Here is a 27,580-nt window from a genome sequence, read left to right on the forward strand (position 1 = left end):
AAAAATCTTAGGTTGTCTACACACACAATTTCCACCATCTAAATCAGTTTCTCAATTGAAATATCAAAATCAACCCAAGCCCCTTTGTGTGGACACTCCTAAATCAGTTTAAGAATGTTTGATGCCAATTTAATGTAGTTTGGCTTGCCACCAAATTAAACTAAATTGATATTAGTCACATTATGGGTGCAGCTGACCTGCCCATTGTCAGGCTAAACCCATGCCTCACTTTCCCCACTGGCTGGATAGTTCAGACTGAACCAAAAGAATCCCCTTTCCCGGGTAGACAGAGTCCAAAAAGGCAAACCATACCAAATTCATTGGGTACTGCCCCCTCAGAGCCTTGGAGCACCTTCATTTTCTCAAGGATTCTCCCCTCTTAATGCAAGGGTCCCAAATGGGCCTTTAAGTCTTCTTTGGTAGGCTTCTTCCTTTAGCACTTTCCTCTTGCTAAGATCAGCACACCTGCCCATCCTTCATCTCCTCCTTGACAGAGAGAAACTCAGCAAGTCCTACCATATCCCTGATTCTCCCCGCGCGCCCCCCCCCCCCGACTGAGGAAAGCAGGTCTTTTTATAGTCAACATGCTTTAGCATCTAATGGTTACTGGGCTACAAGTTCCAGAATTTCTCTGTTGTTGGGAGAAACCATGTCTCAGGAGAAAGCTGAACTCTCTGAAAGGTATAAGCTCTGTGATACCACTAATAAACCAATTTGTGTGCCTACACAAAGGGGGTTTCTCTAATTTAACTGAATCAGTTTCTAACTCAATTTAGTTTAATTCGTGTGATCGCTGAGAGTGGCTAAGGCAGCAGTTCTCAACCCGTGGCCCATGCAGCTGTGTGCTAAAAAAATTCAAAATTTGCTGCTCTGGTCTGATAGGGGGTGGGGCTGGCTGAGCGGGAGACAGCATCTGGCAGCCTGCAGGAGGGCTTCTGCCAAGAGGGGGCTGGTGAGTGCAGCAAGGGGGCAGGGAGCAGGAGAGTGGGACTCTGGGCAGGATTGTCTGGGGGGGCAGCACTCAGCTGTGAGGGAGTGGGTGGTGCTGGGAACCAGGGGTTTGCAAGCTGCCAGGTTTTAGCTGCCTGGGGCTCCACTCCTGGCCCAGCATAGGGGTCCTGGCTACCTGGCCCCAGGCGGCAGGGTCCCGGGGTCTGGCTGCCCAGCCTCACACCGTGGGGTCTGGGTCCCCCGCCCAGGGCACCACTCCTGGCCCCCTCTGTGGAAGGGTCTCTGAGCAGGGGGGCGCACTGGGCATAGGGGACTGTAGAGGGTTGCGGGGCGTACTGTGGTTCTCAACCTGTGGCCCACATAACACATTGAGAACCACTGAGCTAAGGCCTTAGTGATGCTGTAAGAACAATGCATGGAGCTCAGCCATTGCTCCTCCCTACATCTCTCACAGGTAATATGGAATGAGGTTTTTTCAAACAGAAATTTTCATGATAAGGTCACAGGGCAGAGCGAACAACTTCTTGGCCTACATCCCTTTGGGTTTCAAATTATGCTGTTCTTATTAGAGGGAGATTCAAAACTTTATATTGCTTTATGTACATTTGTTCTCAGCTCTTGTGAAGTTACATCAGCTTCTGAAAGTAACAGTGATTTAGATAGAGAACTCCTTCAGTTCATCTGGTAACTTTGGGCCAGATTTTTAAAGATGTTTAAGGGCCAAAAGATGCAAATAAGCACCTAGTGGGATTTTCAAAATCACCTAGTGCCTAACTCCCCACATGATGACATCCCTGTCTGTTGCTTACACCCTTTCTCAGCCACTCTAGGAGTGTCACCAGTACAGCTTGCCCACAGAGCATGGGAACTAAGATGGTCCCTCTTCCCCACCTGGAACTCTTCCCAAAGTCAGAGAGGAGAGCTAAGCAGTCACGGGGAGCATATCTTCCCATCCTTTCAGACTCCTACACCAAACCTGGCAGGAGAGTGGAGGAGATGCCAGGAGTGTGTCTGCACTGAGCCAGAGTGATGCAGTGAAGGAATGGCAGGGGGTGCAAGCAGGCTGTCTCTCCATCAATGCCCCTGGGATAAAGGTATACGAAGGATTCATGGCTTGGGCAGATGGGCAGCAATGGGAGACTCCCTCTTGCCCCTGCATAGCCAAACATAATGAGAGGCAGAGTGGGATGGTGGAGGCTTCACACAGGCCTCCCTCACTGGGCTGGGAATGATTGGAAGGAGGGAATTCTGCATAGACCTGGAGAGACATGTGGAGCCATCCCTGAATTTAGCAGCAAAGAGCATTCCACCCCCACTGCCTGTACAGAAGACTGGGAGAGCACCAGAAGCCCAAGAAAAAAATCTTAGGACATTAGAGATTGTTGCCCCCATGTTCACCGAGCACAGACAAGCACCCCTCTATGCAGTACAAAGGAAAGCACCATGTGGCAGCAGGCAACTGATGTGCCCAGTCCCAGGATTGTACATGCACAGCAGGGCTGAGTTGTATATTCATGCCTCCTTGGTGCCTGTGTTGGTTCCCCTGCTGTTTATGGGGGTTGCACACAGTGGCGGGAGAAAAACTTCAAAAAACCCACATTCAAGCCCTCTCCTCAGGGTTTTAAACTGTGTGCCAGTGGTACAGTGGGAGGACACTGCTCTTCACCAAACTGCTTTAGTTACACTTGTGAAACTGACGACACTGCAAGCTGACTGTGCCCGTAGCAGTCACTAAGCCAGTCCCTCAGGGTAGGATGTTGGCCCGTTCAAGTAGGTAGATTGCTACGAGCTTGAAAATAACTTACCACAGAAGGTTTGCACTTGATCTACTGCCCTTCTCTGCACGCTAATCTCTCTGCTCTTTGCAATTAGGTGGATTGGGTCCAGTGTGATGGCAGCTGCAATCAGTGGTTCCATCAGGTGTGTGTGGGCATTTCTCCAGAGATGGCAGAGAAGGAAGACTACATCTGCATCAGCTGTACTGGGAAGGACTCTCAATATTGAAAGTAAAACTCGCCAGAAGTCATTCAGGACTCCATTAAGGAAGGTTATCAGAATTTCTCCATAAAGTCACAGGGCTGGTGTAAGAGCCAGGCTGCAAATGGTGCTATTTCTATCCTCATGGGATCGTTTTTCAGAACTCAAACAATTTTTGACACTTTTGTATTTTTCCCTTGAGCTATTTGTGGTTGTTGAGGTTTGAAATGCTGCCTGTTTAGCAGGAGTTTCCTCCAGTTTGGAAGGCATTTGAAACATGCACCTTTTATTGTACAGCAGTAAATTACCTCTCTCTGGGATATACCAGTATACACAATTCAACCTGGTTTAGGTGCAAAAAAAACTGCACCATGAATTCCAATAGATCCTCTTTTGAGGATATCCCTTGTTTACTATGTTAACTCTTCCGAAACTTTAGTTTTTTTTCACTTTGTATTTTTTTTTTTTGTAGGCTAGGTTTATTTATCTGAGCAATAACTTCTGTGTCTGGTTGCAGTGACTGGAATTACAATTCTGAACAGCGTGTTGGTGCTTTTAGCATTGGTTGATGTACAGAAAGCAAATGTTTAGGTCCTAGTGTCACTGATGGACTAGCGCGGTAGAAGACAGAAAAAGCTCTGTAAAGTAATTGCCACCGCTGTATTTTGGCTTTCTCCTTTTTTGGGTAGCTTGTATCAAATGTTGCCGTTTCTATTGTGGAATAAACCCCTGGTTATGTTATAAAATTAAATGGTGATGTTTTTAGAGAGTTTGAAATGCAGTTTCTCTTTCCTTCATGATCAGTCTTTCCATTCGTGGGCTCCGCTTGCTCGAGAAAAGTCCACTATCTATCTATCTATCTATTTATTGTTAAGGAAAAAAGTGAACTAGAAAAGCCACAGTATTTTTTACTCTATTTATGTCTTCAGTGTTGGAAGAAAACAAGATCAAATTGTTCACACTAAATACATTTTTTTTAAAACGTCTATTATTTCAATTCAAAAGGATTTGCTACCAGATTGGGTTAGATAAGGGGTCAGGAGAAAGCTGCCAGGGGGATCTCTAGCATGAGAGGTTGGGGGAGGAGCTGCTGCTGCTGTGGGGGTACGAGATACATTTGACTCATCAGAGAACAGGCATGAAGCTGGAGTGGTACAGCTCATCTCCCCCAGTCACATCTAGCTGTTGTCAAAAGGAGTGGTTATCCCTAAAGCAGGGTCAGCAGAGCACTTGCTTGTGATCTATAGACAGCTGGCTGATCACATGGTGTTGGCACTTCCTTGTTTCCAGATCCTTCTACTCATCTTCAGGCTTTTAATAGCAAAGAGCATGGATGCCCATAAAAGCAGCTGGCAACAAGGAAGAGTGAGTCAGTCTAGCTACCTTTGATAGGGACTGCTACTATCAGGACTGCCTTCAGAGGCCAATGAGGGACGGAGAAGAGGTGATGAGGAAAAAAAGCAAATGCAATTTTAGGTTGCATTAACAGAGGCATAGCATGCAAGTCATGGGAGGAGACTGTGCCACTCTACTCAGCCCTGGTTTGGCCTCAGCTGGAGTATGGTGTCCAGCTTTGGTCACCAATGTCTAGAAAAGATGTAGAGAAACTGGAAACGATCCAGAGGTGAGCAACAAAGGTGATCAAAGGGATGGATGCAAGCCATGTGAGCAACGGCTGAAGGAACTGGGTATGGTTTATTTTGAAAAGAGGAGATTAAGCGGTCTTCAAATACTTGAAAGGCTACCATAAAAAAGATGGAGAGAAGTTGTTTTCTCTTGCCAGGGGCAAAATGGGTACAAACTACAGGAGAGCAGATTTAGATTAAATATCAGAAAAACTTCCTAACTATAAGAACAGTAGGACAATGGAACAAACTGGCTAGGGAAGTCGTGGAAGCTCCTTCATGGGAGGTTTTCAAAAGAGACTGGATAGCCATCTGTCTTGAGTGGTTTTGTCACAACCAATCCTACATCGTGGCAGGGGATTAGACTAGACTCTTGCGGTCCCTTCTAACCCTATGGTTTTATGATTCTATTAATCAAATACTGTCCAGTAAGAAAATTTTGGCCTTTCGAGTCAACCTTCCAGTAGTTTCACATCCTGAAAGGGTGTGGAAACCTGGCAATGTGACAGCTTTTAATAGTCTGAGTGATAGGAACACATCTCTAAAGGATATACAGCAATTCCCTTCCCCAGCAACAAGCACAAAAAAAAAAAGATTCTTGCAGAAATCTTGACTAGCAGCTCATGGAGACCACTAGAACATTTTCCTATGCAAATATCTGGAGGTTAGTAGCACCTCTATATGGGTATGTCTCCACAGCAAATCAAAACCTGCAGCTGGCTCTTATGAGCTGACTTGGGCATGGGCTGTGTGACTGTTTCCTGGTTGTGTAGACTTCTGGGCTCGGACGGCTTGAGGACCCTGCAGGGTGGGAGGGTCCCAGAGCTCAGGCTCCAAGCATAGAGATCTACACAGCCAAGAAGCAGCCCTGAAGACCGAGCCCAAGAGGCTGCAGTTTTTTCTTTGCTGTGGAGACATCCCTTGTGTGGCAGTGATGGCAGGCAAGACAATGCTAGCGTCAGCCTCTTCATGGAAACCCTAACTCCAGTGAACAGTGTGGGGCAGCAACTTCATTATGCTACGGGATGACAAAATTATTTGCATGCTGGAGCATTTTTCCTGTAAAGTATTGGGTTAACTGATGCTTTGGATGCATATGAGATAGTAGCTTCTTCATGGTGACACTGGAGATGTTCGTGGAGTCACTGAATTTGTACTGGACACATGCAATGCCATGGGATCTCTTTTTTCTGCTAATTTTTAATTGATTCCTCTGCATTCATGTGAAACATGAGATGGACTTTGTCATAGGTCCAGTATTTTCTTTGTAGCCTCATAATTAGGGTGACCAGATGTCCCATTTTTAAAGGGACAGTCCCATATTTAAGCCCTTCTGCAGGTGTCCTGACTGTCTTAAAACGGGCACATTGTCCCATATTTTCTGTGTCCCGTCTCCTCCCCCCAATCAGTACTGGTGGGTCCTGCTGCTGTCCAGATCCCTACTCGCCAGCCACCTGCCCACCAGGAGTGAGTGGGGGGGATCCAGTGGCCGATGATGTGGGTAGTGAAGACAAGGCTGAGGTTGGGGCCCTTTACGTGTGTCCTCTCTCGCTCTCCTCTTTCTGCTTTGCCCACGCTGCTCCTCCATATCCCCCCTGGTGGGGCGCATCCTGCTCCTACCACTGTGCAGAGAAGCAGTCCCTGGTCGGAGTGCTCAGCTCACCAACATCCTGGTCAGCAGGCTCCTTTCTTCCCCCACTTAGGGTGACCAGATAGAAAGTGAGAAATATCAGGATGGGAGTGAGGGGTAATAGGCACCTCCATAAGACAAAGCCCTGAATATCGGGACTGTCCCTATAAAACTGTGACATCTGGTCACCTTATCCCCACTGTCTCTGGCTGGGCTGGCACCCCAGGAAAGCAGAAGACCCTCCGACCTGGGGCACTGGCTAGGAGGAGCCAAGCCCTGCACGTGCCGAAGCCCTGCACAGTGCTGACACGGGGAAGCCTCTCCGCCCCTCAGCTAAGCTCTGGAGTGGCGCTCTGGAGTGGCGGGGGAGAGCACAGTGATTTCCAGCCTGTTCACACCCCGAACCTGCAGGTTCCACAGCAGCCCCCTAGGCAGGGGCTTAGCACCTTCTTCACCATCCTCCCCTCCCCATCCCACCCTGGCTCTTGCCCCCAGAGACGACAGGTCTGCTCCATCCCCCAGGCACTTTCCCTTGCTGCGCCACCTCTCTGTCCGGGTTCCTTGAAGCCCCTGCAGTCAGGTTCCCTGCGCCCTGGTGCACAATACATCCTTTGAGCTTAACCAATTCCTGCCAGCGCTGTAGCCAAGGGACAGGAGGTGGCTGGGTTATGTCAGTGGCCAGCAGCAGCCTGGTGGCATTAGCTGCCTTTTGACACTGTGTGGGCAGGAAGGGAAAAGCTGCTTCCAGCCACGGGGGAGGGAGGGAAATGAGCTCTGCAAGGATATGGGCCAGGTCACACTTCCCTCCCACACAGTGCTGAAAGGCTGCTGGCGGCCACATTCAGGTGTGAACCCTGGCAGAAATCTGGGGAGAGGGGGCATGTGACCCTGTGTTCTCCCCCTCACACCTGTTGCCTCGGGAAGGTGCAGTGCCAGGTACCAGGAGAGGTGGGTCTGTCCCAGGGGCCTAGCCTGGCATGGAGGGTGGAGAGCACCGGGTCGGTCGATCGCATACCCCCGCCCCACCACATGCGAGAGAGGTGTACGGGACTGTGCATGTGTCACCCCTCCCCGTGTGCGTGTGGGCAGTAGAGGTGTGGGTGTCACCCTTCCCCAGGTAAACACTAAAGCCTTAAAGATACGAAGGTAAATGAAAAGCAGTATTTCTTTTAACAGGGGCTCAGTCAGCGTGATGTTAATTTGAATGTTGGTATGACTGCGGAAAAGGACCTAGGGGTGACAGTGGACGAGAAGCTGGATATGAGTCAGCAGTGTGCCCTTGTTGCCAGGAAGGCCAATGGCATTTTGGGATGTATAAGTAGGGGCATAGCGAGCAGATCGAGGGACGTGATCGTTCCCCTCTATTCGACATTGGTGAGGCCTCATCTGGAGTACTGTGTCCAGTTTTGGGCCCCACACTTCAAGAAGGATGTGGATAAATTGGAGAGAGTCCAGCGAAGGGCAACAAAAAGGGGACTGGAACACATGACTTATGAGGAGAGGCTGAAGGAGCTGGGATTGTTTAGCCTGCAGAAGAGAAGAATGAGGGGGGATTTGATAGCTGCTTTCAACTACCTGAAAGGGGGTTCCAAAGAGGATGGCTCTAGACTGTTCTCAATGGTAGCAGATGACAGAACGAGGAGTAATGGTCTCAAGTTGCAGTGGGGGAGGTTTAGATTGGATATTAGGAAAAACTTTTTCACTAAGAGGGTGGTGAAACACTGGAATGCGTTACCTAGGGAGGTGGTAGAATCTCCTTCCTTAGAGGTTTTTAAGGTCAGGCTTGACAAAGCCCTGGCTGGGATGATTTAACTGGGAATTGGTCCTGCTTCGAGCAAGGGGTTGGACTAGATGACCCTCTGGGGTCCCTTCCAACCCTGATATTCTATGATTCTATGACTGATTGCCATTGAACTCACTTGAATAAGAGTAATTTTGCCAGGTGTCCCGTATTCAGTATAGGGAAATATGGTCACCCTACTCAAAATGAAATGTTCATACAAATCTCAGCAGGAGTTAACAATTTCTGGTTTGTTGAGAACTTGTACCTCAGCCATACCATCTATGATTACTGTGCTGAAAGGTCTATGCTGACATAAGGTACATTGTCAGTAGGCTTAGGAAGACCATACAAGAAGTGCACTAATTTGCTTTTCACCTGGCACAGATGCATTGTTCTGTTTCATTCAAACATTTATTGTGGTACCATAGAGAGCTCATACTTTCCCAAAGCCTCATGTAGATCAACATCATGCTGCGATCCGGACATGACAAGGAGCTGAGCAAACAATGACCTGTCAAGGATGAGCTCTGTACCTGCCTCCTTCACTCTGTTTGATCACAGTTGGAGTCTTTTCATCGTCACTGAAGCCCATAGATTGATGGAGCCTCAGATAATTCTTTGGGTTTTGAAGGTTTCATACAAGTCATGACCCAAAGTATCCAGTTGACTGACACATGTAGCTATCTCATTACTGAAGACTATTTTTGTCATGATATTAATGAGCTCTAGCCCATCATACGAGAATAGGTTGCCATTGTAAGCTCATCCTGTAGCTTTAAAATTGTCCCTTTGCATTTAATAGCCGCTAATGTGTGGATGTGCTTGGTTACTTCTGGGGAAGTCATCCCAACCATACTTAATGTTTCATTCAAAATTTGATGGAGTTGTGGGGTTGTTGGGAAAGTGCATTTGGATGCTGTGTTAAGGCCCCAGCACTCCCTCAATGATTTCCATTGCTCTGTTTTCATGTTGTAGGGCTTCAGCTGAACCATGTACACAGAAGGAAACTAGCAACCCAACAACAACCCAATTTTCTTTTCAAAATTTCCTCCAAGTCAGAGTCAGGCTTTTCTACACCTTTTATTTCCGCAAGGTACTAGACAATCATCACAGAATAGTTGGTTTACGCTAAAGCAAAAAAGTATTTGAAAAATCCAGTGCTGCAAGATGCAAATTCTAATTAGTAGTCCTGGCAGATCTAATAAAGACCAGTGAAGACTCAACCACCTTCATGTGTCATCAGTGCAAAAGCTGATTTTGTTGCAGATTCAACCCCATCAAATTGCTTGATTTGTTCTGTGAGCTCTCCATCATGTGCAATAGGTCACTGGGAGTGGAATATACACACTGTGAAACTGGTTTAATAAATCCTGTCCCATTGGGAAATGACTTCAGACACATCAGTATCCTTTTTCAAAGAAGACATCTAAGTAGCATTTTTGAAGGGCAATGAGTGTTCAGGTGTGTACTTCTATAGTGCATTGCAACATTTTCCCTTCAAGAATCAGGTTCACAGTATTATCACTGTATAAAATTCTCCAGCTATAGTAACAAAGAAGTCAATTACACAAATAGCTGTGAAGGATGTGCAGTTAGCCAGAATGTAGAATCCACCATCCACTAAGATCAGCATTGGACATTATAGAACAGACCTGTTAAGGCTCACATCTAGTGTCATGACACATTTTGATTCAGTTCTCCAGAAATATTCGCTCATGCATTCCAGTTGCCTAAGGAATGTTAACTGAATTGAGTGATCTGATTGAGGACCTAGGGGTGACAGTGGACGAGAAGCTGGATATGAGTCAGCAGTGTGCCCTTGTTGCCAAGAAGGCCAATGGCATTTTGGGATGTATAAGTAGGGGCATAGCGAGCAGATCGAGGGACGTGATCGTTCCCCTCTATTCGACATTGGTGAGGCCTCATCTGGAGTACTGTGTCCAGTTTTGGGCCCCACACTACAAGAAGGATGTGGATAAATTGAAGAGAGTCCAGCGAAGGGCAACAAAAATGATTAGGGGTCTGGAACACATGAGTTATTAGGAGAGGCTGAGGGAGCTGGGATTGTTTAGTCTGCAGAAGAGAAGAATGAGGGGGGATTTGATAGCTGCTTTCAACTACCTGAGAGGTAGTTCCAGAGAGGATGGTTTTAGACTATTCTCAGTGGTGGAAGAGGACAGGACAAGGAGTAATGGTCTCAAGTTGCAGTGGGGGAGGTTTAGGTTGGATATTAGGAAAAACTTTTTCACTAGGAGGGTGGTGAAACACTGGAATGCGTTGCCTAGGGAGGTGGTGGAATCTCCTTCCCTAGAAGTTTTTAAGGCCAGGCTTGACAAAGCCCTGGCTGGGATGATTTAATTGGGTATGGGTCCTGCTTTTGAGCAGGGGTTTGGACTAGATGACCTCCTGAGGTCCCTTCCAACCCTGATATTCTATGATTCTATGATCAGTGGGGCTAGCAGGCGGTGTTCCCTCTAATTTTTCCCACCTATGGGTGCAGAATAAATTTTATGTGCACCAATATGGAGGTGATGTGTGACAAAATCCATGTGGTGGGGGAGGGGTTTGAAGTGTGGGAGAGGGCTCAGGGCTGGAATGCAGGGGTGTGAGGGCTCTGGCTAGGGGTATGGACTCTGGAGTGTAGGGGTGTGAGGACTCTGGCTGGGGGTGCGGGCTATGGGATGGGGCTGGGGATGAGGGGCAGAGGGTTGGCTGCGGGCTCTGGGGTGGGTCCAGGGATGAGCGGTTTGAAGTGCAGGAGGGTGCTCACGGGCTAAGGCAGGGAGAGAGGACTCCCTCCATCTCTCTCTCCCCACAGCAGCACCTGGGCTGGGGGGGGGGAGGGGCACCTCTCCCCACCCCAGGAACTCCGGGGCTGGGGCCACAGGATAGGCATCCCTCCCCTGGCCGCAACAGGTCGAGGTCACATGTAGAAATGTACCTTTATCCTGAAATTTTATGGTAAGGTATGAACTGGTGTCCAGATCATTTAAGGGTTGGGGAAATAATACAGATTATCCAACAAGTTCTTGGAATGTATTGGAGACAATTTTTTATTTCAGAGGGTGGAGAAAGCTAGTAGGGGAGAGGTGGTTCTAGATTTGATTTTGACAGATAGGGAGGAAGTAGTTGAGAATTTGAAAGTGGAAAGCAGCTTAGGTGAAAGTGATCGTGAAATGGTAGAGTTCATGATTTTAAGGAATGGTAGGAGGGACAATTGCACAATAAAGATAATGGATTTCAAGAAAGCAGACTTTAGCAAACTCAGGGAGTTGTTAGGTAAGAGCCTATGAGAAGCAAGTCGAAGGGGAAAATCAGTTCAAGAAAGTTGACTGTTTTTCCAAAGAGGCTTTATTAAGAGCACAAGAACAAACTATCACACTGTGCAGGAAAGATAGGAAGTATGGCAAGAGCTGGGGTGCCATGTGAGGGGGGCACCTCAGAGCTTAGTATCGCGGGCTGGGAGTAACATTGCTTGCTCCTCTCCTCACTCCCCTCCCTGGCCTATTCTTTGCTCAGCAAGTAAGAACGCAGAGGTGGATCTGGCAGAGGCAATAGCTGGGCTGGGAGCCTCTGCAGCACTTTTTCATTCCTGAAATAAACACTCTTGGGGATGGAGGAGAAAGTTTTCAATCTCTGTACTTAGGTTGGAAGATGCTTGCTGCAGATATCATGATCTGCCCCTCACTTGTTAAAAAGGCAGCAACCAGTCCTTTGTGACACCAGTAGACACAGGGCTGCTCAGGCTGGGGAAGGGGCTTCTGCCACAGTCACATTCAGGGGATAATTATCCCCACAGAGAGCCCAGCTTTGGAAGTTTCAGGTTGCAAGAGCAGCACTGCTGTGAAGAAGCAAGCATAAGCGACCACCACCACCCATATTGTTTAAATTACACTTAAAATTTTACCAATTTTTTTCCAAATCTCTAATTTTGCAGTGAATGGCAGAATCCCAGGGTGGCCATTTATTTTGCCATTTAGTCCGAAGTGGCTGTGGAAGTCTTTCCTTTACCTACAATGGACTTTGGGTCCAGAAACACCAATTCTTCTTCAAGTGCTTACTAATGTCCATTCCATTGTAGGTGTGTGTGCTCACCGCATGCATCAGTGCTGGGAGTTTTTCCCTCAATGGTATCCATAGGGGACCAGCTTTGGCATACGTATGCCCTGGTATAAGGGGCGTCGCCGCCTCCACGCTCCCTCCATTTTTTTTTTTAAACCACCAGCCTCAGCAAGGTTACCTACTCAACAGTGCATAGTTGTGAATTCTCTTGTATATAGTTCTTAGAATGTTTGTATAATTTATTAGTTCCCTTAGTGCATAAGTTAGAAATAGTTAGTCCCCTAGGGGGACTAATGACAGATGATGTGGACAAAGCTGAAGTACTCAATGCTTTTTTTGCCTCGGTCTTCATAGACAGGGTCAGAATGCTACAATAGGCAGCACAGCATGGGGAGGAGGTGAGCAGCCCTCAGTGGTGAAAGAACAGGTTAAGGACTATTTAGAAAAGCTGGACATGTACAAGTCCATGGGACTGGATGCGATGCATCCGAGGGGGCTGAGGGCGTTGGCCGATGTGATTGCAGAGCCATTGGCCGTTATCTTTGAAAACTTGTGGTCATCAGAGGAGGTCCTGGACGATTGGAAAAAGGCTAATGTAGTGGCCATCTTTAAAAAAAGGGAAGGAGGAGAATCCTAGGAACTACAGACCAGTCAACCTCACCTCAGTCCCCAGAAAAATCATTGAGCAGGTCTTCAAGAAATCCATCGTGAAGCACTTGGAGAAGAGGAAGGTGATCGGGAACAGTCAACATGGGTTCACCCAAGGCAAGTCATGCCTGACCAACCTGATTGCCTTCTATGAAGAGATAACTGCCTCCGTGGCTATGGGGAAAGTGGTGGATGTGATATACCTTGACTTTAGCAAAGCTTTTGATACGGTCTCCCACAGTATTCTTGCCAGCAAGTTAAAAAATTATGGATTGGACGAATGGACTATAAGGTGGATAGAAAGCTAGCTACATCGTCAAGCTCAGCAGGTAGTGAGCAATGTCTTGATGTCTAGTTGGTAGCCAGTATCCAGCGGAGTGCCCCAGGGGTCTGTCCTGGGGCCAGTTTTGTTCAACATCTTCATTAATGATCTGGATTATGGGATGGATTGCACCCTCAGGAAGTTTGCAGATGACATCAAGCTGGGGTGGAGAGGTAGATATACTGGAGGGTAGGGATAGTGTCCAGAGTGACCTAGACAAATTGGAGGATTGGGCCAAAAGAAATCTGTTGAGGTTCAACAAGGACAAGTGCAGAGTCCTGCACTTAGGACGGAAGAATCCCATGCACCGCTACAGGCTGGAGACTGACTGGCTAAGCGGCAGTTCTGCAGAAAAGGACCTGGGGATTACAGTGGATGAGAAGCTGGATATGAGTCAACAGTGTGCCCTTGTTGCCAAGAAGGCTAATAATATATTGGGCTGCATTAGTAGGAGCATTGCCAGCAGATGGAGAGATGTGATTCTTCCCCTCTGTTCGGCACTGGTGAGGCCACATTTTTTTTTCATAGATTCATAGATATTTAGGTCAGAAGGGACCATTATGATCATCTAGTCTGACCTCCTGCACAATGCAGGCCACAGAATTTCACCCACCACTCCTAAAAAAGACCTCACACCTATATCTGTGCTATTGAAGTCCTCAAATTGTAGTTTGAAGACCTCAAGGAGCAGAGAATCCTCCAGCAAGTGACCCGTGCCCCATGCTACAGAGGAAGGCGAAAAACCTCCAGGGCCTTCCAATCTGCCCTGGAGGAAAATTCCTTCCCGACCCCAAATATGGCGATCAGCTAAACCCTGAGCATATGGGCAAGATTCATCAGCCAGATACTACATTTGGAGTATTGCATGCAGTTTTGGGTCCCCCACTACAGAAAGGATGTGGACAAATAGGAGAGTCCAGCAGAGGGCAACGAAAATTATTAGGGGGCTGGGGCACATGATTTAGGAGAGGCTGAGGGAACTGGGTTTATTTAGTTTGCAGAAGAGAAGAGTGTGGGCGGGGGGATTTGATAGCAGCCTTCAAGTACCTGAAAGGGGGGTTCCAAAGCAGATTGAGCTCGGCTGTTCTCAATGGTGGCAGATGACAGAACAAGAAGCAGTGGTCTCAAGGTGCAGTGGGGGAGGTCTAGGTTGGATATTAGGAAACACTATTTCACTAGGAGGGTGGTGAAGCACTGGAATGGGTTACCTAGGGAGGTGGTGGAATCTCCATCCTTCGAGGTTTTTAAGGCCCAGCTTGACAAAGCCCTGGCTGGGATGATTTAGTTGGGGTTGGCCCTGCTTTGATCAGGAGGTTGGATTAGATGACCTCCTGAGGTCTCTTTCAACCCTAATCTTCTTTGATTCTACCCTACCATAGTAGAAAGGCAGACACTCTGGCTTGCAAGGGGAATATGCCAGTGATCTTAGCAAATCCAATAAGGAGCCTCCCTGTATCCTGAAACAGCGTAATTTCTTTGGAGGTACATTGCTATCCAATTCATTCATGACCATACTTTGTCTTTTGCCCAGACATTCCTAACTTCCAATGCCAAACTCCAGGTTAAGTTCAAAACAAAAAGATGCATTCATAGACATCCCTGTTTGGAAACCCTATGCATTTGTCACAACGTCCTTTGGGCTGGATGCCTCGGTCAGACAAGGATCACACTCATGACACATTGGACATTCTACTGGCCAAAACTGTGATCTGACATTGAGGCTTACCGTACCAACGTGCCTAGAACTAAAACCTTTGGGATGTTAATACCTGTTGAGACCCTCTGAAGGCCTTGGGCCATTATTACACTGGACCTTATTGTCAAGCTCCCAAATTATCTGCAGGATGCCAGACCATACTGTAAGTTGTGGATCAACTAATGAAGATGGTGCATTTCGTTCTCTGTGCATATCTTTCTACTGCCAAGGATACTGCTGGTCTCCTCATCTTACATGCGTTCTGCCTTCATGGTCTCAGAAACCACATCACATCAGACTGGGGATCCCAGTTCATATTAGTTTTGGTGGGAAGTGTTCTGCCTCCTAGAGATGTGTCTCCATGCATCAGATGCCTGCCATACACAACCTGATGGACAGTCAGAAAGAGTGAGCCAGGTATTGTAACAATACCTGAAGTGCTTCATGAATGACCACTAAAACGACTGGGTCTTACTGCTTCTGTAATCAAAATGTACATACAACAATGCAGAGCATGCCTCAACCAAGATGAGCCCAGTTTTTGCCAATTATGGCTTCCACCCATGTTTCCACCCTGCACTACCCACAATTCCAACCATCTCAGACCTGGTTCATGAAATCCAACAAACACTAAGAGTAGATACAAAAGTTAACTGTGACCAAAGCAGCATACAAACATCATGCTGACAGTCACTGGCAGGAGGGCCCTACATTTGCAGTAGGGCAGAAGTTATGGCTATCAGCCAAACACCTCAAAATGAGCAGACCCACACAAGCTGGACCACAAATACCTAGAACCCTACCAGATCTGCAGGCAAGTCAACCCAGTAATCTTCAAACTTCAGCTCCCTTGCTCCCCTAAGGTGCAGCCTGTGACAATCCTTTTACTGAGCGAAAACAATCTTCCTCTCCAACAGTCCAAGTCCAATGCCAGGAAGAGTACCTTGTCCACCAGATGCTAGACACAAAGAGGGAAGATATGGTATCTTGTTGATTGGTAGGGTTAGAGGTTGGGGGAGCAGCCCCAGGAACCAGCCCATTATGTGCATGCTCCTGAAGAAGTCAGAGCCTCCCACAGAGCCCACCCAGCTAAGCCCCGTCCCTCACTGCCCCCAAGGGAGGGGATGATGTCAAGATTCCAATATCAAACCCAGGACCACTGGGCACCTAGATGGCATCCCTACCTCCAGGCCTTGGCAGTAATAATGAACTATCACCCTGACCAGCAGTCTTAGTGGTAAGGATCTACAGCTCCACAGCAGCCATGCCCCAAGCTCCTGACTGGCTGGACAGGCAGCATTGCCACTGGATACCTGGACTAAAGACCCCAACAGAAAGAGGAATTGTCTGAGCAACATGCCATTGCCTGCTGGTTGCTGCCTAGACCACCTTGCCTGACTCTGCCCGACTGCCTGTCCTGTCACTGCTTTGCTGCCTAACCCAACCTCACCTACCTATCTTGCCAAACTGGCCCCTTGGGTTGGATCACCTGGCTACTGACCCCCTGTGAGAACTCCAATCATTGCTGTGGACTGCCTCTAATACCAATTCACACTCTTCACTCCAGCTACCAGATACCTTTGCACAACTTGACCATGGCTCTGGACTGCCCATGGCCCTCTGCAGCCACTGGGCATTACACCTACCCTTGATGAGATCTGGGAGAATATAAAACCACTCATTCAGTTCCACGAGGCAAAGAACCTCATTTGCAATTCCAGTCTCCAGGCAGACTACTTTGCTGTAGTCAGTGGAGGAGCCAATGCTATGCATAAGCTGCATAAGGAACTTGCTCTGGATTTTGGACTGAATTGTTAAAGCAACAGCTACTTGTAGTGGAAGATTACACATATACCACATGGTTGGCATGTGTGTTGGAAATCTGCCTTTCACTCAAGCACTTGTACTTGAGGCTTTGCGTGAAAATGGCAGCTTCATGCTACACTTACACACTGTCTTCGTTGGTGGTGCCAAAGTCGCTGCTGCCAGTGACGCACCTCATAAAGTAGTAGTACAGGTCACATATTATTTTTTCAGGTTTGACATCAGCTGTGGAGCCGGACGCTCCTGCAGGACAAATTGCTTTTCCGTAAAAATTTAGCAGCTGCAAACAAAGCCTTCATATTACTCGACATCAGCTCTTTCATCCACTTTTGACAGTCTTTTGCAACTTTTAAGGATATGTTTTGTGATTCATTTAGGACTGCTAAAAACTACATCCATTGTCCATAGTTCATCTTCAAATAAGTGCTTAAGGAGCCTTTCTGCTATGCATTTGTTCCTCTTCAATCCCATTCAAAGCACATATTGTCTGTACTTAGCCTCTGCATTGGCCATCGCCACCACTTGATCAATTCCAGCTGAATTCCACAGTTTGCAGTAGTAAATCAGTATTTGTTGCTGCTCTTTTGACCTTTTGCCGCAACACATCACATACAGTATTGGTGTAGCACTCGATGTGATACGCAATGTCATGTGTGTGCATGTCTTTTGGGTCAATGTAACTGACCCAAATGGTACCTAGGATAGGCCACACTGGAAATACCAAATCAGGGCAGGCTGTTAGAAACGGAGCAATCACTTCCCAAAACTGGCAGTTTACACTACAATTAGATTCACCAACCAGTATCCAAACTGTGCCTCTGTGTTATCATACTGGTTAACAAGAAGCCAAAACCACAACCCCCTTTAGGCATCCCAGCCTTTGGTTTCCGTCTAGACAACTGGTTTTGTATAGTGGGATGCAGGGGTCGTGGAGCCATCCCAAAAGTGGAGAGAATCATAGAATCATAGAATATCAGGGTTGGAAGGGACCCCAGAAGGTCATCTAGTCCAACCCCCTGCTCGAAGCAGGACCAATTCCCAGTTAAATCATCCCAGCCAGGGCTTTGTCAAGCCTGACCTTAAAAACCTCTAAGGAAGGAGATTCTACCACCTCCCTAGGTAACGCATTCCAGTGTTTCACAACCCTCATAGTGAAAAAGTTTTTCCTAATATCCAATCTAAACCTCCCCCACTGCAACTTGAGACCATTACTCCTCGTTCTGTCATCTGCTACCATTGAGAACAGTCTAGAGTCATCCTCTTTGGAACCCCCTTTCAGGTAGTTGAAAGCAGCTATCAAATCCCCCCTCATTCTTCTCTTCTGCAGACTAAACAATCCCAGCTCCCTCAGCCTCTCCTCATAAGTCATGTGTTCCAGACCCCTAATCATTTTTGTTGCCCTTCGCTGGACTCTCTCCAATTTATCCACATCCTTCTTGTAGTGTGGGGCCCAAAACTGGACACAGTACTCTAGATGAGGCCTCACCAATGTCGAATAGAGGGGAACGATCACGTCCCTCGATCCTCTGGTAATGCCCCTACGTATACATCCCAAAATGCCATTGGCCTTCTTGGCAACAAGGGCACACTGCTGACTCATATCCAGCTTCTCATCCACTGTCACCCCTAGGTCCTTTTCCGCAGAACTGCTGCCTAGCCATTCGGCCCCTAGTCTGTAGCGGTGCATTGGATTCTTCCGTCCTTAGTGCAGGACCCTGCACTTATCCTTATTGAACCTCATCAGATTTCTTTTGGCCCAATCCTCCAATTTGTCTAGGTCCTTCTGTATCCTATCCCTCCCCTCCAGCGTATCTACCACTCCTCCCAGTTTAGTATCATCCGCAAATTTGCTGAGAGTGCAATCTACACCATCCTCCAGATCATTTATGAAGATATTGAACAAAACCGGCCCCAGGACCGACCCCTGGGGCACTCCACTTGATACCGGCTGCCAACTAGACATGGAGCCATTGATCACTACCCGTTGAGCCCGACAATCTAGCCAGCTTTCTACCCACCAAGGGCCCCTGCCCCTCCTCTTCCCCAAGGGCTCTTCCCCAAGAGTCCTGGACCCTCCACCTGCTGGGGAAGGGGGGAAGAATAGGAAAGCAGGCCCTGGCCTGTGTCTCCCTTCCACAGGTTCCCCGCCCAGGACTGGAGGGTCTGTGGCTTTCCACAGTGACCTGCACAACTCTTACCCTGACTTGGTTCTGGCTGGGGCCTGCAGCCCAGGCTCCAACTGCCAGCCTGGCTGGAGGGGCGAAAAGTGGACAGACCAGGCTTGTCCAATTTCAAAAAAAGTGTAAGGGCCCTTTCAGCACCCATGGGGAGAGGTTATTAAAAACCCTATTCACGATAAATCAAGTTCTTACAATCCCAAAGGATCCGATACATTTCTCCCCAGGTCAGTGAATATTTCAGATACTTATTAAGGATTGGCTGTAAGTGTGTAAGATTTAGCAATAAAAAGGAAAAAAAAAGTTATAAATGGTTAAAAGATCAATATACATACAAATTAGTGTAAAGTCCTTAAGTCTGTTTCAGAGCAGAGATGGTGAGGCTGCTGATTTGTAAAAGTCTGGAATCAATTCAGTGGCTTATATAGTCCAATAGGCAGTTCAGGTGTAGAGAGTCTATTAGAGTTTTTCCATGAGAATTTCATGGCAATCCAAGTAACTACTTGGAGACCTCATTCCTATGGCTTAGATCTTCCCTGTTAAAGTTTAAGCAGACCTGATATGAAAGGATCATGCCCAAGGCTTTCCATTATTGTTAAAGCAGGCTGGATGCTGACAGGCAACTCCACCATGTCTATTTTGATTAAAGTGATCTGATAGTCTGTGATCTCTATTCAGTGGGTCCTTTCTCAGACAATACCTGTAGCAAAGCCATTCAAACTATTAAAATAGTTCACAGGTGGATTACTATGTGGAATTACAAGTTTTAAAGAGAGATAAAGACAATAGTGATCATTGGCTTGATGTCTAGTTGGCAGCCGGTATCAAGTGGAGTGCCCCAGGTCCTGGGGCCGGTTTTCTTCAATATTTTTATTAATGATCTGGATGATGGGATGGATTGAACCCTCAAGAAGCTTGCAGATAGCATTAAGCTCGGGGGGAGAGGTAGATACGCCTAAGGGTAAAGATAGGGTCTAGAGTGACCTAGACAGACAAAATTGGAGGATTGGGCCAAAAGAAATCTGATGAGGTTCAACAAGGACAAGTGCAGAGTCCTGCACTTCGGACGGAAGAATCCCATGCACCGCTACAGCCTAGGGCCTGACTGGCTAAGCCGCAGTTCTGCAGAAAAGGACCTGGAGATTACAGTGGATAAAAAGCTGGATAGGAGTCAGCAGTGTACCCTTGTTTCTCACCTCTCTCTTGTGTTGAGACTGTGCTCAATGGATGCCTTCAGGTTTCCAACTTACTGAAGAAAAAGCAACACATGTGTATATAGTGTCATCCTGTTTCCTAGTTTGATTTTGTGGTCTGTAGTAGACAACAACTAATCATAGAATATCAGGGTTGGAAGGGACCTCAGGAGGTCATCTAGTCCAACCCCCTGCTTGAAGCAGGGCCAATCCCCAATTTTTGCCCCAGATCCCTAAATGGCCCCCTCAAGGATTGAACTCACAACCCTGGGTTTAGCAGGCCAATGCTCAAACCACTGAGCTATCCCTCCCCCCAAATGACTGTTGATTTCATGGAGGGGGGGAGAAAGGGGTAGGCTGGCAGCAGATGGTGCAGTACAACTACTAGCCATCTTCGTCTCCTGGGTGCTCACCAGCAGACAGTACAGTAGGACTGCAAGCTGTTGTCGTCTCCTGGCTGGGAGAGCAGTCTGAGACAGAATGGCCCCCTCAAGGATTGAACTCTCAACCCTGGGTTTAGCAGGTCAATGCTCAAACCACTGAGCTACCCCTCTGCCAATAATAAGTGTAAGGCGAGCCTCACCCACAGCTGGCACTTGTCTCAGCGTCTTCAACTTTTTCCTGGTGCTTGATTTACTTTCTCTCCAACCTTGCCAAATTTATTTTATGGGTGCACTTCCTATAGCATGTAAGGTGCCACCAAGCTGTGTGTTTAACCAGGTCCTCCATGCTGGAATTCTCTGAAGATTCAGCTACTAGTCAGTACTCTTCATCTCCCCATTGATGCCTATAAATGATCAAGACCAAAGTAAAAACAAGGCTTTTGTAATCAATTACTTTGGGATTATAATTAATTATGTTTTGTAATGTATGGTATGTAACTATGCATGTACCATTTGTGGATGGATTCCAGTAATTTCTGGCTGGATGCTGATGCCTTAACCAGTGCCTCACTACAAACTCTTTTGGCATAATAAACAAACACACTGTAATCAACTCCTCTGAATCACTTCCTTTTTTGCTGATGATGGCAAATCATCTTGAAATACTATATTTATATATAGAGAGAAATACTATAAATTCCATTTATAGTAATGTGGAACATTTTTTTAAAAAATCAGCTATGTTCTGTGCATTAACTGATAACACGGTATGGTCAGTTGAGGGAGAGTTGCATGTTTGACAAGCCTGTGTTAAAGTATAATTAAAAATGTTGATTTTTAAACATTTTCTCAAATATATATCTCACATCATTGTTCAAGTCTCTAAGGTTTGGTATGATTACCTTCATAGGAGAAAGGGCTTTTGAATGGTACTAAAATCAACCCATTTCTGAAAACACATCAAAATTTCACACCAACCAGAAGATGTGGAGCGGGGGGGCCATGAGTTCCTACCTGCCACATCACAGAATGTGGCCCCATTGAAATTATGATTCTGTCCATTTTTATTAATCAAATGGCACCTCCCTTAGCTTTCTATCATTAACTTGCCCATGGAATTACACATGTTCCAAGACTACCTGCTCAACAGATCATTGTACCATGTCTCTCACAAAATGTCCATTTTGGTATTTGTTAATATTGCATTTTGGTATTTGTACGGTAATGATCTGTAAAATTACTAAATAAACATCTATCGTAAGAGAGAAGGAGACTGAGCTATTCTTTCTCATTCCTGTGTCTCTTGTGTGTGCATCTGTTTTGTTTTAGACATCACAATAAGACTACAACTCAGGACCATCTACAGCTGACTCTCAATAGAAGCATTTAACACCAAATGAAGACTATTAAGCAAAGGAGTTTTCCCTATATAAAGAACCTCTACAGTGAAAAGGAATAAAAGAAGTGGTTAAAATGAAAAGGTTTTATGTTCTTTTTTCAAGCCTTTGTCCATGTGGATCCCTCTCATGGTGGCAAGATTGTATTCTTTTGACCAGCAGTCTCTGTTGGGGCTACAGCTATACTCTGGGTATCCTCATGTCCACTCCACCCAATGGCATATAGGGTAGAGTGGCCCTGATCAGCTCTCGGTTCCCTCTGATTACCTATGGCTGCAAGACCCCATAGCAGCCTCTCTTCTTGGTGTCCCACAACAGAGAACACTCTTCCTGCCCTTTAGCAGCTCCTTGGTTTTATTTTAATCAGTCTGGTTCACTCTAATGCCAAGGCACCTTCCCAACCAAATATCTGAGCCCAAACCTTGAGGCTTCAAGCCTTGCTCATCCATGACTGTCTTAGGGAATACAGACTAACACAGCTGCTACTCTGAAACCTGTCTTAGGGAATGGTCACAATTATTGCCATTTTCTTTGAGCATGAACCACATTCTGGCCTATTTCTTGCTGTGCCAGAAGGTCGACAACACACCTTGCTGCTCGAGAGAAACTTGGCTAAAATGCTTTCTGGTGGATCTAAGAGATTACCTCCACGTTCAGAAATATGTCCCTCTGCCTCCAAAAAGGGCCTGTCCTCTCAAAAATTCATTTCCTTCAGTGTCCCAGTACATACAGACTCTAACCCAAAGCTCCCTCAGCCAGTGTCAGCAAGGAAACTTTTACCCCTTTCACAGGTTATCCTTGGTCCACTAAAGCAGGGCAGTGCCTCCACTCCTGTTGGCAGGGCCAATCAGTGTGTCATACCCAAGATTATGCTCAGCACCAAGCCTCTGCCCTGCATGGGAAAAACCCATGACACTGGATCTGGTAACAGTATGGTACCAGTGTATCTACTATTAGCTTTAAAGCTAGATCCCCTGGCACTGACCTCAATGCTGATGTTACCAGCCCCTAGCACCTGGACTCTCCCTTCCTAGCAAGGAGAGGACAGCATCTCGGCTAGGGCAAATATATTCCTCCCACTCATTTTTCCCAGAGTCAAGCTGTTGGGTCTCAAAACATGCAATGCCTTCCTCCCCTAGGGAATCTCCAGATAAGGCTATATTGCCACTCAGTCACTAGGCATTCAACCTTGTGGCCTCCTTGACATTGTAGCCTATAGGATGGTTTAGGTTAAGTAGAAACCAGGCTTTGGCCTAAGTTAGCCTGACTGCAGAGGAGTATGGAAAATTAGTGTTGCTAGTGTGAAAAAGTTAGAGATAAACTGGAGACAGTAAGATGGAAAAACTGAAGTTAGCAAGGACATGACACAATACTACAGTTTTGGTTAACACTAGTTTCAGCAAGGTTTTTAATAAAAAGAAAAGGAGTACTTGTGTGAAGTGAGCTGTAGCTCACAAAAGCTTATGCTCAAATAAATTTGTTAGTCTCTAAGGTGCCACAAGTACTCCTTTTCTTTTTTCTGAAACCAAGGTTTTTAATGTGTGTTTTTGAGAATTGTAAATGTTTTATTAAAATACTGTCTAGTATGGGAAGGACATTGGTGCAAATGTTAATTTAAATCATGTGTAAAAGTCAATACAAAGGTAGCAGAAATATAATTATGGTAAAGGACAATTTAATGTTAACCGGTATTATAATTAATTATAAAAGGAGTAGCTTGCTAAATTTTGAGACAGCTCCAATTAACATAAAAACTGTACCATTGGGGTCCAGAATTATAAGGCTGTACATCACTCTGTTGTCAGTGGACTAATCGCCCATTAATATGCTATTTCATCTTTGAGCAAAAGTATAATTGTAGTATTGTGTAAGTGGTAATTGCATACCTGTTTCCTTAAGGAAGCATTTTCCTTTTTAATAAAGTTTGGTTTCATTATTCAAAGTGTTGCCTCATGATCCTCTACTGTGGCACTCTGTACCTTGAAGCAGCACCCTGATAGCCCTAAATGCACCCTGTCTCATAAGTATGATATATTTTACACAAAGCATGCCATGTAAGATATCACAGGAAAGGTCATGATTTGCTGAAACCCATTGTTCTGTCCAAATATGTATATCATTAGTGTGTATGAAGTTATTTCAGCAACAACCATAAAGCAAAATCTCATATGTTTAAGTTTGAGAGTCTGCTACCAGCTCTCAAATCTACCTCCCCACATTAGCGTACGAGCTCACTCACCAGAGCTCTAGCAATGACCATGGCATCTCAGCAAGATGTGCTCTTATAGATGTCTGTAAGGAGGCCACGTGGAATTCTGTGCACATTTGCAGCACACTATGCCCCTGGTGCAGGACTTCACAGCTGATGCCTCTGCATTAGCTCTCCATACTTATCCTCACATCCTCCTCCTAATTAGGTATTGCATGTCAGTCTTCCACAATGGAATACAATAGGGACCATCACTCAAAGAAGAGGAAGAAGAAGAGGAGGTTACTTACCTGTAACTTGAAAGTCTTCAAGACGTGTGGTTCCTATCTGTATTCCACTTCCTGACCCTCGCCCCTCTGCTTCAGTTCCTCCAGATTCATGGTGGAGAAAGAACTGGAGATGCGGTCGGTCTAGCCAATCTTTCATCGCAAGCACGAGGCAAGTGAGGGCACAAGCATTGATCAATGGACACTACTTTCAAATTCTCCAACTCCGGATGCATGATGTAACCCACACTGGAATATAGATAGGGACCACACATCTAGGAGAACCTCCAGTTACAGATAAGTAAGCTCCTTTGTCCACTCGTCCCCACTGCCAGGAAGCAATCAAACTGTGAAATGGTGTCACTTTAATGGGCTAACTCCATGCGTCTTCAGCTGCCAGAAACAAACTGCAATCTGGCAGATTACCATGGGCATCCGGTGACTTGGCTGTTGGGGAAGACTAGCCCCTGGCCCTCCCCTTGTACCTGAGGCCCTGCCCCTCCCACTCCCCTTCTGCCCCCACCATTCCTCCACCCCCACAAGAGCCCCACCTCCACTGTGCCCCCTGGCCCCAGCACCGGGTGGTGTGGGAGTGAGGACCCAGCCCCAGCGCACCAGGCAGCAAGGCCCAGCACTCCCAGGCCTGGTGCTCCAGGCAGCACAGCTGCAGCGCCCCCAGGCCCAGGTGGCACAGTCCGAGTGCCAGGCAGGCAGCACAGCCCTAGCACCAGCCACCCCGAATCTCTGCGGGAGGCAAGCCAGCCTAGCCCCAGCCAGCCTGGGCCAGGGCAAAGCACTGGAAACTGCAGGAGGGGGCCTGGCCTGGCAGTGGAGTATGGGTAGGGCCATACTAGGCAGTTTGGGAAGGCACAGCCTCCCCCCGCCTACGATACCTGCTGCCCCTATAGATTACCTCTGGCAGGCTGGTGAGATCGAAGTGCTAATGGCATATTGTCCTACTACTGCATTTCACAGTGATATGGTAGTGCTTAGACCCATTCCCTAAGAAGTTGGTGTCTGACTTTCATTTAAACCTAACTATCAGTCTCCTGGTATCTCCTACTCCTGTGCACATCATTCGGCGCCTCGCTCAGAGGCAAGCTGGTACCAGCAGACCCATGGGGATTCTCTGCTTCTACCAGATCTGAGCTTGGTACCATGGAGTTCCTGGAACCAAGAAAAGTTGGTTCCCCCTTATTCATGATGTTCCTCATGTGGAGCTTGGTTCTGGAAGGGGAACAACTCAAGACTTCAGACACCAAGAGTGTCCTACCTGTGTCTACTGTACCTCGTGGGCTTTCTGGCCCTATGGTCATCATCTTCACAGAAAACAGTCCTCTATAAAAGGAGACAACAGGGACACCCAGACCAGTGATGCTCCTGGGTATAGATTCAGACAGAGAATGAAAAAAATTTAAAAAAAAGGTGAGAGAGTCCTCTGAGATGCCCACAGGCTGTCTTGAAAATCCCCCAAGTGGTACCAGGACCTTCCAGCATTTGATAGGCAGAATGGCAGCTGCCTTGATTTCCTTCCAGCATCTTTATCTGGGAAGCTGCATAAACTCTTCCACATCCTGCAGGACATGGAGAAAGAAAAGGGAACCCTCCTACTAGAGAAGCTCTGTCACAACCTGTCAAAGAGGTGTGGAGTCACATTATTTCTACTGGCTTGGTCTAAAAAAAACAAAAACCAACTAGTTCTTCTTTGAGTGTTTGCTCATGTTCATTCCCTTGTAGGTGTGTCTGCTCACCACATGCATAGAATCACAGGGTTGGAAGGGACCTCAGGAGTTCATCTAGTCCAACCCCCTGCTCAAAGCAGGACCAATCCCCAATTTTTGCCCCAGATCCCTAAATGGCCCCCTCAAGGATTGAACTCACAACCCTAGGTTTAGCAGGCCAATGCTCAAACCACTGAGCTATCCCTCCCCCCATGCACTGGTGCCGGAAGTCTGTCACTCTGTGGTATCCATAGAGGACCGGCTCTGGCAACCTCCGGAGTGGCGGGCATCTGCCATGGTATAAGGGGTGCTGCCCACCCTCAGTTCCTTCTTCTCGCCACTGACGGTGCTGGGATGATTCCTCACCTCAGCAAGCGGTCTCCTCTCAACTGCTCGTTGCGAACTTGGTTGTAAATAGTTGTAAAAAAAGTTAATAGTTTTAGTTCCCTTAGTCTAGTTTTAGGTTAGTTTGTAGTCCTGGATGGGACTTAGCCTCGGGACTGGGCATGCTCCGCTCCCTGGGCTTCAAACCCTGTGACTAGTGCAGAAAACCCATACCAGTCAGTGACCACCACAGTAGCTGTTTGAGGTGCTTGGGGGAAACTCACGTCAGCAACAAGTGTTGCATTTGTAGAAATGTTAAAGCCTCGGACCAAAAAGGAACAGGACATGCATCTCCAAGCACTCCTTAGGGAGTCAGCACTTATACCGGCACCACAGCCGTCTAGGTCGGACTCTGCTCCCAGCATGGTGGCCTTGTTGTGGCGCGCACCACCGGCCGACCAGCATCAATCCCCCTCCCCAGTACCCGTTAGAAAGGTAAACAGGGCCATTCCGTGTAGATAGTTATCAAAGCCTGTAAAGGGAAGGTTTTGTTCAATATCTTCATAAATGATCTGGAGGATGGTGTGGATTGCACTCTCAGCAAATTTGCGGATGATACTAAACTGGGAGGAGTGGTAGATACGCTGGAGGGGAGGGATAGGATACAGAAGGACCTAGACAAATTGGAGGATTGGGCCAAAAGAAATCTGATGAGGTTCAATAAGGATAAGTGCAGGGTCCTGCACTTAGGACGGAAGAACCCAATGCACAGCTACAGACTAGGGACCGAATGGCTAGGCAGCAGTTCTGCGGAAAAGGACCTAGGGGTGACAGTGGACGAGAAGCTGGATATGAGTCAGCAGTGTGCCCTTGTTGCCAAGAAGGCCAATGGCATTTTGGGATGTATAAGTAGGGGCATAGCGAGCAGATCGTGGGACGTGATCGTTCCCCTCTATTCGACATTGGTGAGGCCTCATCTGGAGTACTGTGTCCAGTTTTGGGCCCCACACTACAAGAAGGATGTGGATAAATTGGAGAGAGTCCAGCGAAGGGCAACAAAAATGATTAGGGGTCTGGAACACATGACTTATGAGGAGAGGCTGAGGGAGCTGGGATTGTTTAGTCTGCAGAAGAGAAGAATGAGGGGGGATTTGATAGCTGCTTTCAACTACCTGAAAGGGGGTTCCAAAGAGGATGGCTCTAGACTGTTCTCAATGGTAGCAGATGACAGAACGAGGAGTAATGGTCTCAAGTTGCAGTGGGGGAGGTTTAGATTGGATATTAGGAAAAACTTTTTCACTAAGAGGGTGGTGAAACACTGGAATGTGTTACCTAGGGAGGTGGTAGAATCTCCTTCCTTAGAGGTTTTTAAGGTCAGGCTTGACAAAGCCC

The 27,580-nt window shown here is 47.0% G+C and overlaps 1 protein-coding gene across 6 annotated transcripts in view; it reads left to right on the top strand.

Annotated features, from left to right (window-relative positions):
• Positions 1-3,705, top strand: part of KDM5B (lysine demethylase 5B) — a 179,507-nt gene extending 175,802 nt beyond the window's left edge. For all 6 annotated transcript variants that reach the window (XM_073319608.2, XM_073319607.2, XM_073319609.2 and 3 more), the window contains one exon: positions 2,824-3,705. In XM_073319608.2, coding sequence (XP_073175709.2) covers positions 2,824-2,955 — 132 coding nt within the window. In that variant the 3' untranslated portion in view covers positions 2,956-3,705. The remainder of the gene's footprint in view (positions 1-2,823) is intronic.
• Positions 3,706-27,580: the final 23,875 nt, after the last annotated feature.

This window comes from Lepidochelys kempii, chromosome 21, assembly GCF_965140285.1.
Source record: "Lepidochelys kempii isolate rLepKem1 chromosome 21, rLepKem1.hap1, whole genome shotgun sequence".
In the NCBI taxonomy this organism is placed as follows: Eukaryota; Metazoa; Chordata; order Testudines; family Cheloniidae; genus Lepidochelys; species Lepidochelys kempii.